Source organism: Eptesicus fuscus, chromosome 21, assembly GCF_027574615.1.
Source record: "Eptesicus fuscus isolate TK198812 chromosome 21, DD_ASM_mEF_20220401, whole genome shotgun sequence".
Taxonomy (NCBI): domain Eukaryota; kingdom Metazoa; phylum Chordata; class Mammalia; order Chiroptera; family Vespertilionidae; genus Eptesicus; species Eptesicus fuscus.
In genome coordinates, this window is record NC_072493.1 from 44,594,436 (window position 1) to 44,607,401 (window position 12,966).

The 12,966-nt window shown below is 56.6% G+C and overlaps 1 protein-coding gene across 2 annotated transcripts; it reads right to left on the reverse strand.

Annotated features, from left to right (window-relative positions):
• Window positions 1-1,430: 1,430 nt before the first annotated feature.
• VSIG10L (V-set and immunoglobulin domain containing 10 like) lies at window positions 1,431-11,015 on the reverse strand. Of its 2 annotated transcripts, XM_054711303.1 has the most exons (10): window positions 10,976-11,015; window positions 10,056-10,901; window positions 9,405-9,698; window positions 8,960-9,244; window positions 8,071-8,325; window positions 7,345-7,626; window positions 6,580-6,876; window positions 3,760-3,873; window positions 3,392-3,546; window positions 1,431-1,966 (listed from the first exon to the last, which is right to left on the reverse strand). In XM_054711303.1, the coding sequence occupies exons 1-10, from the start codon at window positions 11,013-11,015 to the stop codon at window positions 1,895-1,897; spliced, it is 2,640 nt and encodes an 879-aa protein (XP_054567278.1). In that variant the 3' UTR covers window positions 1,431-1,894. The 2 variants fall into 2 exon arrangements, with proteins under 2 accessions (XP_054567278.1, XP_054567277.1); XM_054711302.1 differs by lacking the exon at window positions 1,431-1,966 and having other exon boundaries at window positions 3,271-3,546.
• Between the last annotated feature and the right edge of the window lie 1,951 nt (window positions 11,016-12,966).

Genomic DNA, 12,966 nt, shown 5'->3' on the forward strand with positions numbered 1-12,966 from the left:
CGGGTCGAGGATGTGATTCCTGGAGCCGCAGCAGCCATCTTGCTACGTGAGGCAACCCGCCAACCCTCTGAGGATGCAATAAGCCCAGGTCCTTGATGGGGTCCCTAAGATGCTGCACCAGCCTGAACCCAACCACCCACCTCCATGATTCTTTCCACCATTTATTTTGTTAATTTCAGCCAAAAGAATCTTCACTGATGCACCCCTTCATTTCCAAGGGGAACCCCTGCTGATAAAGGAAGGCACCGTGCTGGGGAGAGCGGTGGCTAACCCAGCCCCTCGCTGGCACCCACACATCTGAGCAGTTCACCTATATTTATTGACTAGAAGCCCGATGCATGAAGATTCATTCAGGAATGGGCCTTCCTTTCCCTGGCTGCCGGCACCACCTTCCCTCTGGCCAGAGCTGCCTTTCTGCTCCAGACGCTTGGAGCCTGTGTATGCAAATTAACCCGCCATTTTTATGGGTTAATTTGCATACTCACTCCTGATTGGTTGGTGGGTGTCGCAAAGGTAGAGTCAATTAGCATGTTACTCTTTTATTAGGTAGATTGCCTGCTGGGTGCTAGGCTCTGTGTGAAGTTCTGGGGATAATGACATGGTCTCTGTCTCTGTCCACAGAGCTCTCAGTGTAGAGAGGGAGTCAGAGGCTAAACAAGTAAGGATGTATTTACAGAGGAGAAGCACAAGGCGCAAGGTCTCCAGGGCCTAACCCACGACTGAGGCAGGGGTTAGAGGAGCATCTTCTCAGATGGTAACTGTCACCTTTACGCTTGAGAAATGTACCACACAGGAGAAAGCACCATGCTCCAGACGGAGCAGACGGTAGGGGCAAAGGCCCGGGGCAAAATAACGTGGCAGAGAGAAGGCCTGTGCCACTGGAGTGGCAGGGGGAGGATTGGAACGGGAGGTCAGAGAGGCCAAGGGAGGTCAAACCACGAGGCTTTGAAGGTCATGATGAAGCGTTTGGACAACATCTGAAGGGCAATGAGCAACCAGATAAGCAGTGGTTCCCAATGTGGGGCACACACCTCACAGGGGGGCAATTTGATTTTTAAGGGGGGCAATATGAGAATGAGTTATTGACAGTGGATTTTTTGCATTTCTTATGGTTCTAGGGGCCTCATATACAGTATACAAATATGTATGGTGACATATTTATGCATTTCATTTCTCTATTACATGTTTTGAAACTTTATTTGCTATTTTTTCATATCACTTCATATTATTTTTATTTTTTAAACAATTTCTTAGTGATTTCTTCCTCAGTACTTCAACTGTCCTTTCATTTATCGTTCTCTTTCATGGATGCCATGTTCTTTGGAACCTTGTTTACACCAAGTTAATGGCCTTTTAGGCTTCCTCCACGTGAACAGGAGTTCACTTTTTGAATAATAAGAATTCTATGTCACAGGGTGGGGGCGGGGACATCAGGATTTTAGAGATGCTTAGGTGGGGCATGGCCAAAAAAAGTTGGGAACCACTGGTTTAAAGGGAAGAGGACATGTGATCTGGTCTGTTTTAAGGTGAAGACTCTGGAAGCTGGATGGGCATGGTCTGGGGGAGGCAGAAGTGGACATAGGAAGACCTTTTCAGGGATGAGGTGGGGCCCCCCTCTCTGGCTCAGAGTAGCACAGGAAGCCCCCCTGTTCGCTGCACAGCCCCCAGGTCTTGGTCTGCTTGGTGGTTTGCAACCACACTGTTAGGTCAGCAGGAGTCTCCCCAAGCCCAGGAGTCCCACCTCCTTCGTTGCACGAATACAGGCAGTCTTCTCAGTGAGAGAGGGAGACAGGAAGTCCCACTCTCAGAGTCTGACCTTGACTCACAGTAGGACAGGAGGCGAAACAGGAAGTCTTGCCCAAAAAGCCCTGCACAGAGCAGGCCATTCGCCGGGTCACACCTGTGTGGCTGCCCGCACAGTCTTCGGCACCCCACCTGGAGAGATGACTGGGCTGGGGCTGGAGGCCTGGAAGAGAAGGGGCGGGGGACAACCTCAGGAGTAACCCTGGATGTGAGATGACTCACCCTTTTCTAGCACTAGCTCTCATTATTCAGAAATTAGCGGGGTTTCCTCCACTTACAAGGAATAAAAAATGTCTAGCCTCCCTTGGGAGCGAGGAGACATGCAACTTTACTGGGAAAGAGAAATTCCGTTTCACTTCTGAGAGAAAATGGAAGTTTGGCCCATTTTTATGGGGAAATAAATAAAGGAGGTCCCATCTTACTCCCTTTGTGGGGGAAATTGGAATGTCACTCTTCTTTTAAAGCAAGCATGTCAAACTCGTGGGGCATAACGAATATTTTTGCGACCCAGCCAATATAACGGTATATAAGAAACGTTTTAATAAAAATTTTGTAACTTAATTTTTACAATATCCTGTTATACATAATCCTCTCTAATAAAAGAGAAACATGCAAATTGACCGTACCTTCGCTACACCCACAAGCCACGCCCAACCAGCCAATCAGGACAAGTATTCAAATTAATCCAACCAAGATGGCAGTTAATTTGCATATCCAGGCCAGAACAAAGACAGAAGACAGCGTAGAAAGAAGCCAAGCGCTGCAGAAAGGAGTGAAGCTGCGGAGAAGCAAGCAAGCGGGGCAGGGGAGAAGGAAGGGAAGCAGGTGGGGCAGGGGAGAAGGGAGAGAAGCCAGAGGGGCTGCGGAGAAGGAAGGGAAGCAGGCGGGGCGGGGGAGACCGCAGCAGGCAGCCCTATTGCAGGAAACTTCCTGCAAGGGGCCTCTAGTTATTAATAACAAACTACAACGTTCGCCAATGACTGATTACTATCATTGTGTTGCATTCATTTCCCTTACGCGCCTTACGCGCAGGCCCACCATTTCTCTCCACTAATACTAGCAGCGAATATTTTAGCAGCCAATTGCCACCTCATTAGTCTTGGACTGACTTGTTTGGTGTGCGCAACAGGAAATATTTCGCTTTCGGAGAACAAGAGAAATAGGTTTGTTTGCGTGACCCTTACTCATTTGTGCAGTAACTCGGTGTCTGGTAGGTTCGTGTTCAAGGAAAAAAAATATTAACTTTTATTAAAATGTTCTATTATTTTATGTTAACGATGACTCATTTATTTCAGCCCTTTGCATTCAGCATGTCTCTATTGAAATAAACCTACGTTTCTACGAAAATTGAAGCTTTTGTGGTTTATTTGCGGCCCACATACACTTACACCTTGTTTATTTGGCCCGTGTCAGCCTTTGAGTTTGACATGCTTGACATAAAGGTTGGATGGGAAACCCTGTCCAGTCTTTACATATTTTCAAAAGGATAAAATGTTACCAGGATTGTAAACCAACCAGTAAAGCTGTGGGAAGAGAACTCGGAGCATTTCATCTCCCTGACTAAATAACGCAGAAATTCCACACTCACTTGGTGGGCCCCGGCTGGGCTCGGGTCCTCAGGCGGGACTTTGGGGGGCAGAGGCTGTGGAGCCTGCACTGGGGGCAGGCTCTGCATCTTCTTTTCTGGTGGGGGGATCACAGGGGCAAAGGTGGGGAGGTGCTTCTTTTTCTTGGGAATCTCTCCTGGAAAAGAGAGAGGAAGAAAAAAAAAGAAAACAGAAACATGTGATTGGCTGCTCCAACATCCTGACCCAGCCAATGGAAAGGGAAGCTGGGGGCTGAGAGGCGGAGCCTTGATCTGATTGGCTGCTATGGACCTGTAACCACGCTGATTGGTTCAGCCAGGCCTCCAATCGGGTTTTACCTAGGGACCCTTCCAGGGGGTGGCTCACTCACCCTGGAACCTGCGCAGGCAGCAGACGCACAGGAGGATAAGCGCTGCCAGGAGCGCCAGGCCCAGGAGGGAGCCAAGGACGATGCCAGCGATGGCCCCGGGGCCCAGGGTGGGGTCTGGAAGAGACAAAGTGAAGCAGGACAAGGAAAGTGAGAGCCGGGGCTGGATCAAGTCCCCTGCCCCAGCTCTCAGAACCCAGGATGCTGGGACCCAGCACTCGCAATTCATCTAAGGTTTACTCAGGGACTGTGTGTGCCCAGCATTCTACCACGTGACGAAGACCCATTGCTGAGCAAACCCAAGATACCTTCTCTCATGGGGGTTCATTTTAGGAGGAAAATCCGAAATGAATGTGCAAATAAATAACATAATTATATGCCCAGCTGGGTGTGGCTCAACTGTTAAGCATCAAACTGGAATCAGGAGGTCACTGGTTTGATTCCTGGTCAGGGCACATGCCAGGGTTGCAGGCTCGATCCCCAGTGTGGGGTGTGCAGGAGGCAGCTAATCAATGATCTCTCTCATCATGGATGTTTCTTTCTCTCCCTCTCCCTTCTCTCTGAAATCAATAAAAAAAAATTTTTTTTTTTAATAATAACAGCCCTAGCCAATTTGGCTCAGTGGATAGAGCATCGGTCTGTGGACTGAAGGGTCCCAGGTTCGATTCCAGCCAAGGGCACATACCCAGGTTGCAGGCTCAATCCCCAGCGTGGGGTGTTCAGGAGGCAGCTGATCAATGATTCTCTCTCATCATCGATGTTTCTCTTTCTCTCTCCCTCTCCCTTCCTCTCTGAAATCAATAAAAATATATTTTTAAAAATATCAATAACGTAATTATAGATTTCACTAAAAAGAAAACAATAAATGTGCTGCGATAGAAATAATGGGAGGGGGGTTTACATTTAGAAAGGAGGGTGAGGAGCAGGTCTCTGAAGAAGTAGCATTGAGGAGAGACCTGCGGAATCCGGAGCCAGGCATGCTAAACCGGGGAAGGGTGTTCCAAGCAGAGGGAACAGAAAGTGCAGAAGCTCAGAGGCACGAAAGAGTTTTCTGTGTTTAAATAAAGGCCAGTGTGGGTTGAGGACATGGAAGGAGAGGGAACGAGGTAGAGGATGATGTTAGAGGGGTTAGCAGGGGCCAGAGCCTGGGGGAATCTTGGAGGAATTCATGAAAGGCTTTGAAGGAGATCGGCAGCGACATGATGTGGTTTCTTTGACTCTGGCTTCTATGCGGTGAAGGATGGGGTGTCGGAGGGCAAGAGGGGGCAGCGGGCGACCAGATAAATGGCTGTTGTGGGCAAGAGAGGATGGCGGTGTCTGACCAGGGCGTTGGAAAGAAATGGATGGATTAGAAATGCATTTGGGGAGGAACGTTGATGGGACCTGCTAGTACTGGGGATGCTGGAGGTGACTTGAGCATGTGGGTGGTGCCACCGACCAGGAGTGGGGAGAAGGGAAGTCAGATGGGAGCAGGAAGGTGGGGTGCAGTTTCGGGGGGAACCATGAAGCGGTCTATTTTGGACACGTGGAGTCCAAAATGCCAATTGGACATCCAAAGTGAAGGTGTCGAGTAGGGAGGTGGGCTTTCAAATGTGGGGGTTCAGAAGAAAGGTCTGGGCTCAGGATCAGACGTTGAGAGTCATCTGAGTAATCACGAGATTCCAGGCAATGAGAGGGAACAGGGTCACACTGGGCAGAAATACAGCCAGAGGAGAGGGCTGGGCACTGAGGCTGGAGCCATCCAATACTCGGAAACTGGGAAGTGCTACCGGTTGAACCGGGTCTCCCCCAAGAAAGAGATAGTGACACCCTAACTGTCCATACCTGTGAATGCGACTTTATTTGGAAACTGAGTCTTTGCAGATCGTTTTGACTGGACCACCCTCGCTCTATTTCCGAATAAGGTCACATTCACAGGTACTGGGGAGTAGGGTGTCAATATATCTTTTTTCGGGGAGACACAATTCAACCAGTCAAGTCAAGATTAGATCACTAGGGTACACCCTAACCCAATATGACTCGTGTTCTTGCAAGAAGAAAATGGAGACACGCAGGGAGGCGGCGGCAGTGGGGAGCTGGAAGCAGAGATTGGACTGCAAGCCAAGGAACCCCTGCCCGGCCAGTGTGGCTCAGTGGCTGAGCGTCAACCCAGGAACCAAGAGGTCGCTGGTTCCATTCCCGGTCAGGGCACGTGCCCAGGTTGCAGGCTCCATCCCCAGTAGGGGCATGCAGGAGGCAGCCAATCAATGATATTCCTGTCTCATCTGGTTGATGTTTCTAACTCTCTAACCCTCTCCCTTCCTTTCTCACTAAAAATCAATAAAATTTGCCCTAACTGCTTTGCCTCAGTGAATGGAGCGTCGGCCTGTGGACTCAAGGGTTTGGTTTCGGTCAAGGGCATGTACCTTGGTTGCGGACACATCCCCAGTAGGGGGTGTGCAGGAGGCAGCTGATCGATGTTTCTCTCTCATCGATGTTTCTAACTCTCCCTTCCTCTCTGTAAAAAATCAATAAAATATTTTTTTTAAAAAAATCAGTAAAACATGTTGGGGAAAAAAAACATTGCCAGGCAATGTCAGAAGCTGGAAGAGGCAAACAGGGCTTCTGCCCAGGGCCCCTGAATTCAGGAGCAGGACCCAGAGGACCCCTTTATTTTTTGTGGCCCCCAGAGCTGTGTGCAGATGGGTGTCTGTTGTTTCAAGCCACCTAGTTCATGGTCCTTTGTCATCGCAGCCCCGGGAAACGATTCCAGGGAGAAAGAGAATCCGAGGAACCAGACGGGTGGACGCAGCCAAGGAGAAGGCTCCGGCAGTGCCAACTCACCGGCATTGTAGACCCGGCTTTGGGATGGGGTGCCTGGCCGGCCCCCCAGGGTGGGCAGGATACGCAAGGCCCAGGTCCCCGGGTTCTGAGGAGGGAGGGGCACCACGGCCGAGCGTTCCTGAGGGCCCAGGATGAGCAAGGAGACCCAGTCCTGGTAGCTGGTGGTTCTGCCCGGGTCAGGTCCCTCCGGCCGTGCCTGGATCTCAAAACCACTGATCAGGGACCCGCGCTCCACATCCCAAGTGAGCACCGCCGAATCCTGGGCTCTCTGCAGCCTCCAGGAGGAGATGGACGGTCCTGGGGGGATCAAGGTGGGGGGCGGAATTTGTGGGTCCTAGAGGGGAGAGGGGAGGGGGCTGCGGGCCTGGACTCATAGGTCCCAGGGGAAGAGGGTCCAAAGACCCAGACTCTCCGGTGTGAGGGAGAAGGGGCTGGGGAGCTGGACCACTGGGTCTGAGGGAGGAGGGGTGGGGGCCTGGACCCCTGGGTCTGAGGGAGGAGGGGCTGGGGGCCTGGACCCCTGGGTCTGAGGGAGGAGGGGTGGGGGCCTGGACTCCTGGGTCTGAGGGAGGAGGGGCTGGGGCTGGACTCCTGGGTCTGAGGGAGGAGGGGCTGGGGGCCTGGACCCCTGGGTCTGAGGGAGGAGGGGCTGGGGAGCTGGACTCCTGGGTCTGAGGGAGGAGGGGCTGGGGGCCTGGCCTCCTGGGTCTGAGGGAGGAGGGGCTGGGGCCTGGACTCTGGATTCTGGGAAAGGACAGAACTCACCAGTGAGGGTGATCTGGTCGCCCCCAGCACCCAGCACCCCACTGCACAACACGGAGTAATTTCCTAGGTCCCAATCCAGGCTGAAGTTGCCAATGAGGAGCCTCCGCCCATCCTGGCTGAGCCTCAGGCGCCCCCCGCCGCCTCCGGAGGCCAGAGGCCGCCCTTCCCGGGCCCAGGATGCTCGCGAAGGTGGCGGACAGCCAGAGGCCTCCAGCGCCACCTCGGCCTCCCCAGACCGCGCCTCCTCCACCATCGGGCGCAGCAGCACCTCTCGCGGGGCCTCTGCAGGTGCAAGAAACGCAGTGAAGGAAGTCAAGGCCTTGCCTTGAAGTCAGAGAACAAGCCCTGTGGCCTGTGGTGAATCAGGACATTGAAACTCAGCACCCCAGTTAGACGAGGACGCACCCTCCACTCACCCTCCCCCCGCCCCGCCCTCATTCATTCAGCATCTGGCTTCCTGAAGGACTGACTGAGTACATGCTACCGGCCGGGCCCTGGGCTGGGAAAGCCATGCGGTTCTCAGCCATGTATTGCTCTGAACACGTGGGAAGGGGTCAGCCCTCCTCCCTGGTCCAGGAAAGAACTTTTGTCCCTGTCTCTGCTTAAATATAGGGAAAACCTGGGTCCTTCGGGAGTTAGGCAGTTCCCCCCTTTTCATGTCCCAAAGGGGCTAAGATAGACCCCGTCCTCCTCAGGAAACGGAAAAGAGGGCCCACCCGCTCTCACCTGGGGTGACAGTGCAGGTGCGCGTGCTCACCAGGTGGCGGGCCAGGCAGGTGACCGGGACGCCGCGGAGCCGGGGCTGGGCGGGGACAGCCGCGAGGAGCACGGAGTGCGCGGGGCCCGCGCGGACGCCTTCGGGGAGACCCTGGAACTGCAAGGAGGCGGCAGGGACCCCCCCGGGCCACCAGCAGCGGAAGCGAAGGCTGCGGTCCCCGGGACCCCCTTCGACTGAGCACTGTGGGGACCCCGGGGGCGGATCTGTGGAGCGGAGGTGAAGATCCAGGCGTCAGCCTCGCGCCCCTCTACCCCCGCCCCTCCGTGCATTCACTCGGCCCCTTCTTCCCTTAGCCTCGCCGGAGCCGCTGGCCCCGCCCCTCCACGCTGGCCCCGCCCCTTCTCTGAGAATCCCCGCCCCTTTTACGGGGATCTCTGTCCTTCGGCGATGACCCACCCCTCCGCTGCGGCCTCACCGCTCCCCGCTGGCCCCGCCCCCTGTCCGGGTATTGCAACCCCTAGCAGCTGGTTCCACCCCTTCTCCAGGGCATTCCCCGCCTCTTCTTCAAGGAATCTCCGCCCCTCCATGCTGGCCCCGCCCCCATGTGTATTTCAGACCCTGGATGGTTCCGCCCCTTCTCCTGGGCAACCCTGCCCCTTTACGCGGAATCTCCGCCCTTCCCTGCAGGCCCCGCCCCTCCACGTGGACCCGCCCCGCCCTCCCTTGCTGGCCCCGCCCTCAGCGTTAGCACCGCCCTTCCTCTCCTGGCCCCGCCCTCAGTGTTAGCACCGCCCTTCCCTTGCTGGCCCCGCCCCTCCACATTGACCCCCGCCCCTCTGCGTTGGCACCGTCCTCTCCAGGTCCCCCGCCGCCCCATCCCGCCCCGGCTGCGCTCACCCGCCACCGTGAGGTTGAGCAGCGAGCGGCGGCGGTGGCCGGTGCGTGGGTTCGCGGCAAGGCAGGCGTAGGCGCCGGCGTGGCCCGGCCCGACCGCGGGCAGCAGGAGGCGCGGGCCAGCGGGCACCGCGGCCTCAGCCGGGTCGGCCAGGCTCCACGCGATGTCGGCGGGCGGCCGCGAGGCGGCGCTGCAGCGCAGGGTCACGTTGCTGCCCGCGGTGACATAGAGGGCCGGGGTGGCGTCGCGGTCCGAGGAGATGGTGATGACCGGCGGGTCCGGGCCGTCTGGGTGGAGGGAGGGAGTCGGAACCACGAGTGTCGGGGTCACCCGGGACTCCTGCAAGGCCACTGGAGGCTGGACCGCCAGCCCGCTCCTCCCCGGGACTCAGGAGCCTGGGCCCCCAGGTCCCTCCCCGACCCCGGGCTCCCCGCGCCCCCCACTCACAGAAGACACTGACGTCGGCCGCCGCCTCCGTGTGGCCGAAGGGGCTGCGGACCCGGCAGGTGTACCGGGCGTGGTCGCTGCGCACGGGGCGCGCGATGAGCAGCTGGTCGCCCTCCGCGCGGATCCGAGGCGGCTCCGCTCCCTCCGGGTCCGCGGCTTCCAGGGCGCGGCCGTCGCGGCTCCAGCTCAGCTGCCCGCGGCCCGGCCCCCACCCCACGCAGCGCAGCCGGAGCTGGGCCGCCCCCTCCTCGGTCTCCGGGGCCTCGGGCTGCACGGACAGCTGGGGCAGGGGCTCTGGGAGAGGAGGGACGTGCTCAGGACCCAGTCCCCTCTCCCCCCCCCCCCCTCCTGTAGGTCCAGGACTCAAAGCCCCAGCCCTTCACCCCCTACACCCCGGACTTCCAGGCTCAGCGGGGCCTCCTCCTCTCACAGACCCCAGTCTGAGTCTGCAGCTCTTTCCTCTGGAGAACCCAGGAGTCGAGGGCCCCCAGGTCCAGCCCCTCTTCTCCTCCTCCCCTCCCTCCACCCCAGAAGTCCTCTCTCCTCTGCCCCCTTCTTCTGGGGAGCAAACCTCCTCCGAACAGCAGTGACCAGCCCGAAGGTCTGGCAGAGCCCTTACAGCCTGCCTTCTGGACCTCAGCGCCCACTTACCATACACACCCACCGTGAACTCCCGAGTCTGCCGGGAGACCCCGGCCCGGATGACCTCGGCCGTGTAGACCCCAGCATCCTCCAGCTGGGCCGAGGCCAGTTCCAGGGCCCCTCGGGCCTGGTCGAACCGCAGGCGGTCTCGGTGAGCAGGGTCCAGGCTGATCAGAGGGGCCCCTGACCCCAGGCCCCCAGCTGCCAGCACCTTGGAGCCGCGGCGCCAGACCACCAGAGGGTGCGGGGGGCCAGGGCTGGGCACCGGAAGCAGGGGCAGCTGGATGGTGCTCCCCACCAGCACCGCCAGGGGCCCCCCCACCTGCTGGGGGAAGCTTGGCCCTGGGGGCGCCTCTGCAGGAACTTTGGATGCCGGACTCTGAGCAGAGAATTTAGCATCCGGGTCGTCATGGGGGGACTGTAAACCCGGGCCCCCCACAGACACGGGAGCACCAGGGGCTGGAACAGCAATGTCTGACGCTGGAGGCCTCGCGGGGAAGGAAGGCTTTGAGGCGTCCGCGGGAACCTGAGCGCCCAAGGAGTCAGGCCGGGCTGGGGAGCCAGGGGTCCCGGAGATGGGGGGCTCCAGGCCCAACGTGTGGTCCCCAGCAGAAACATTTGGCCAGAAGGACCCAGGCCCGTCCTTCAAATCCAGGGCCTCGGGGATCCATTTGGAATGGGGGATATCAGCCGTGGCTCTTGAACCTGGAGACTGATCCGGAATGTTCCCTCCGGGGGGTTCGTGGAAAGAAACATTCGAACCCGGGCCGTGGGAAGAGCTTCCCGAGTCAGAGGTGAGATGGGTTCGCTGAACTCCGGAAGAGGCTCTGAGGGTGAGGACCCCTACGGCCGAGGCTGCAGAGGAGAGGAGGGGAGGGCGTTGGGGGGCTGCTGAGAAGCGGGGCTCGTGGGAAGGGGGTGAGACTTACCCAGGAGCAGGAAGAGCAGCAGGGCCCGTGAGGTGTCCATGGTGCTGCCGCACCCAGGAGGGCTCTGCAGTGAGACTCGGGCCGGCACCCGTCCCTCCCGGGACAAGTCCGACTGGACTGGTAGCTTCCTGGGCGGGGAAGGGAGCCAGACCCAGTGGGAGGTGCCAGGGTCCCCTACCCCGAGCTGGTGGCCTAGCTACCCACCCCACCCCACTGGTCCTCATCAGCTGGTCCCAGCCTGCCCCTGAGCCCCCCCACACACACACACCTCCCCAGGGAGGAGATAGTGAGACCTGAGTCCTAGCTGGAAACATAGGGGCAAAGCCAGGAAGAATTCCTGGAGGAGGGTGAGGTGACCTTTCAGAGAGCCCCACCTCTGATGGCCTTGGCCTCAGCTCAGGCTTCCTGCTCCCCAGCCTCCTGGCCTCAGGTCCACGCGGTCCTGCCTGCAGCCTCAGATATACCAGGTGTACCGGTTAATAATGTGGATTTTTTTCAATAGATGGAGACACATCTGTTGATATATATGCGATTTGATATGTACGCAGTTTTGTTGTATTGACAAGCTTCAAAACTTCATATGTCAAATTTTCTGAAGGTGTTATCATCGATATTTTTACACTTAAAAATGTCGAATTTCATGCCAAAAAAAAAGAGCATTTGCGGGAAGTTTTAACTCATTATTTTATTTTGAAGAAAAGTGCTGCTGAAAGTTATTGTATACTTTGGGAAGCTTATGGTGAACATGCTCCATCTCAAGATACCTGTGAACACTGGTTTAAACGCTTTAAAAGTGATGATTTCGATGTGAAAGACAAAGAAATCCAGGTCAATTTGAACCACGCTTTGATCGTGAAACCACCAGAATGGGCCAGAAGATACAGCAAAGTAATTTTGCTTCATGGTAACACATCACCACACACTTCAAAACCAGTTAAAGACACGTTAAAAGATCTTGCCTGGGAAGTATTAACCCACCCGCCGTATTCACCAGACCTCGCTCCTTCAGATGACCACTTGTTCCGATCGATGGCACACGCACTTTCTGAGCAGCACTTCAAAACGTACGAAGAAGTGGAAAATTGGGTCTCTGAATGGTTTATCTCAAAACAAGAAAAGTTCTATTGGGACGGTATCCACAAATTACCGGAAAGATGGGGGAAATGTGTAGCTAGCTTTTGAATAAAGCATGTTTGATGTTTCTCTTGAAATTTTGTGTTTTCTTTGATTACAGAATCCGCATTATTAACCGGTACACCTGGTACCCACGTCTGGCCCTGCTCCTCCTCTGCTCCAAACCCTCCCATGATTTCCTGTTGCCCTCGGGACCAAGTTTCAGGTGGCTCTCTCCCACCATCATCTCTCCTGAGACCCAGAACTGCATCTTCACGGCCACTAGAGCCTCCATGCCCCGCGTCCCACTCATCTCCGCATCATCCCTCCAATGGTTAGAGTCTAACCCGACCCTCCTCCTGGATTCTCCATCTCAAGTACAGTTCCACCGTCTGTGCAGAGGCCGGGAGCCTTCCTCCCTCCACCCTCCCCACCCCGCTGTGCATCTCTGCCCCTGCATCTCTCTATCCCATTTCTTCCTCTCAGTTCCCATGGGCCGGGTCCCAACAGAAGCCTTGTCCCCCATCCCCTCGCCTAGCCTTCTACCTTCAGCCTCATCTCCGACAGTCCGCGGGTCCTTGCAGGCCCCTGAGTCCTTCTGCACCCAGATCTGCCCCTGCCTCTGCCCCTCCCCTGCTCACAGCCCTCCCGTGGCTCCCTAGGGCTCTCAGGAGACATCCAAGGAATGGCTAGACCCTGCCTTGCCCAGTCCCACGCACTCCACCCGCTCCCTCCCGCCTCCAGCGCTGACTCTTTGAACACATTGCCATTCTTCAGCCCATCTCTCCCCTCCCAGATCAGCAGACAAAGTTTCCTCTGCCTGGAATGCTCTCCCTCGCTCTCCGCCCCCTCTCCAACCTGGCTAATCCACAACTTGT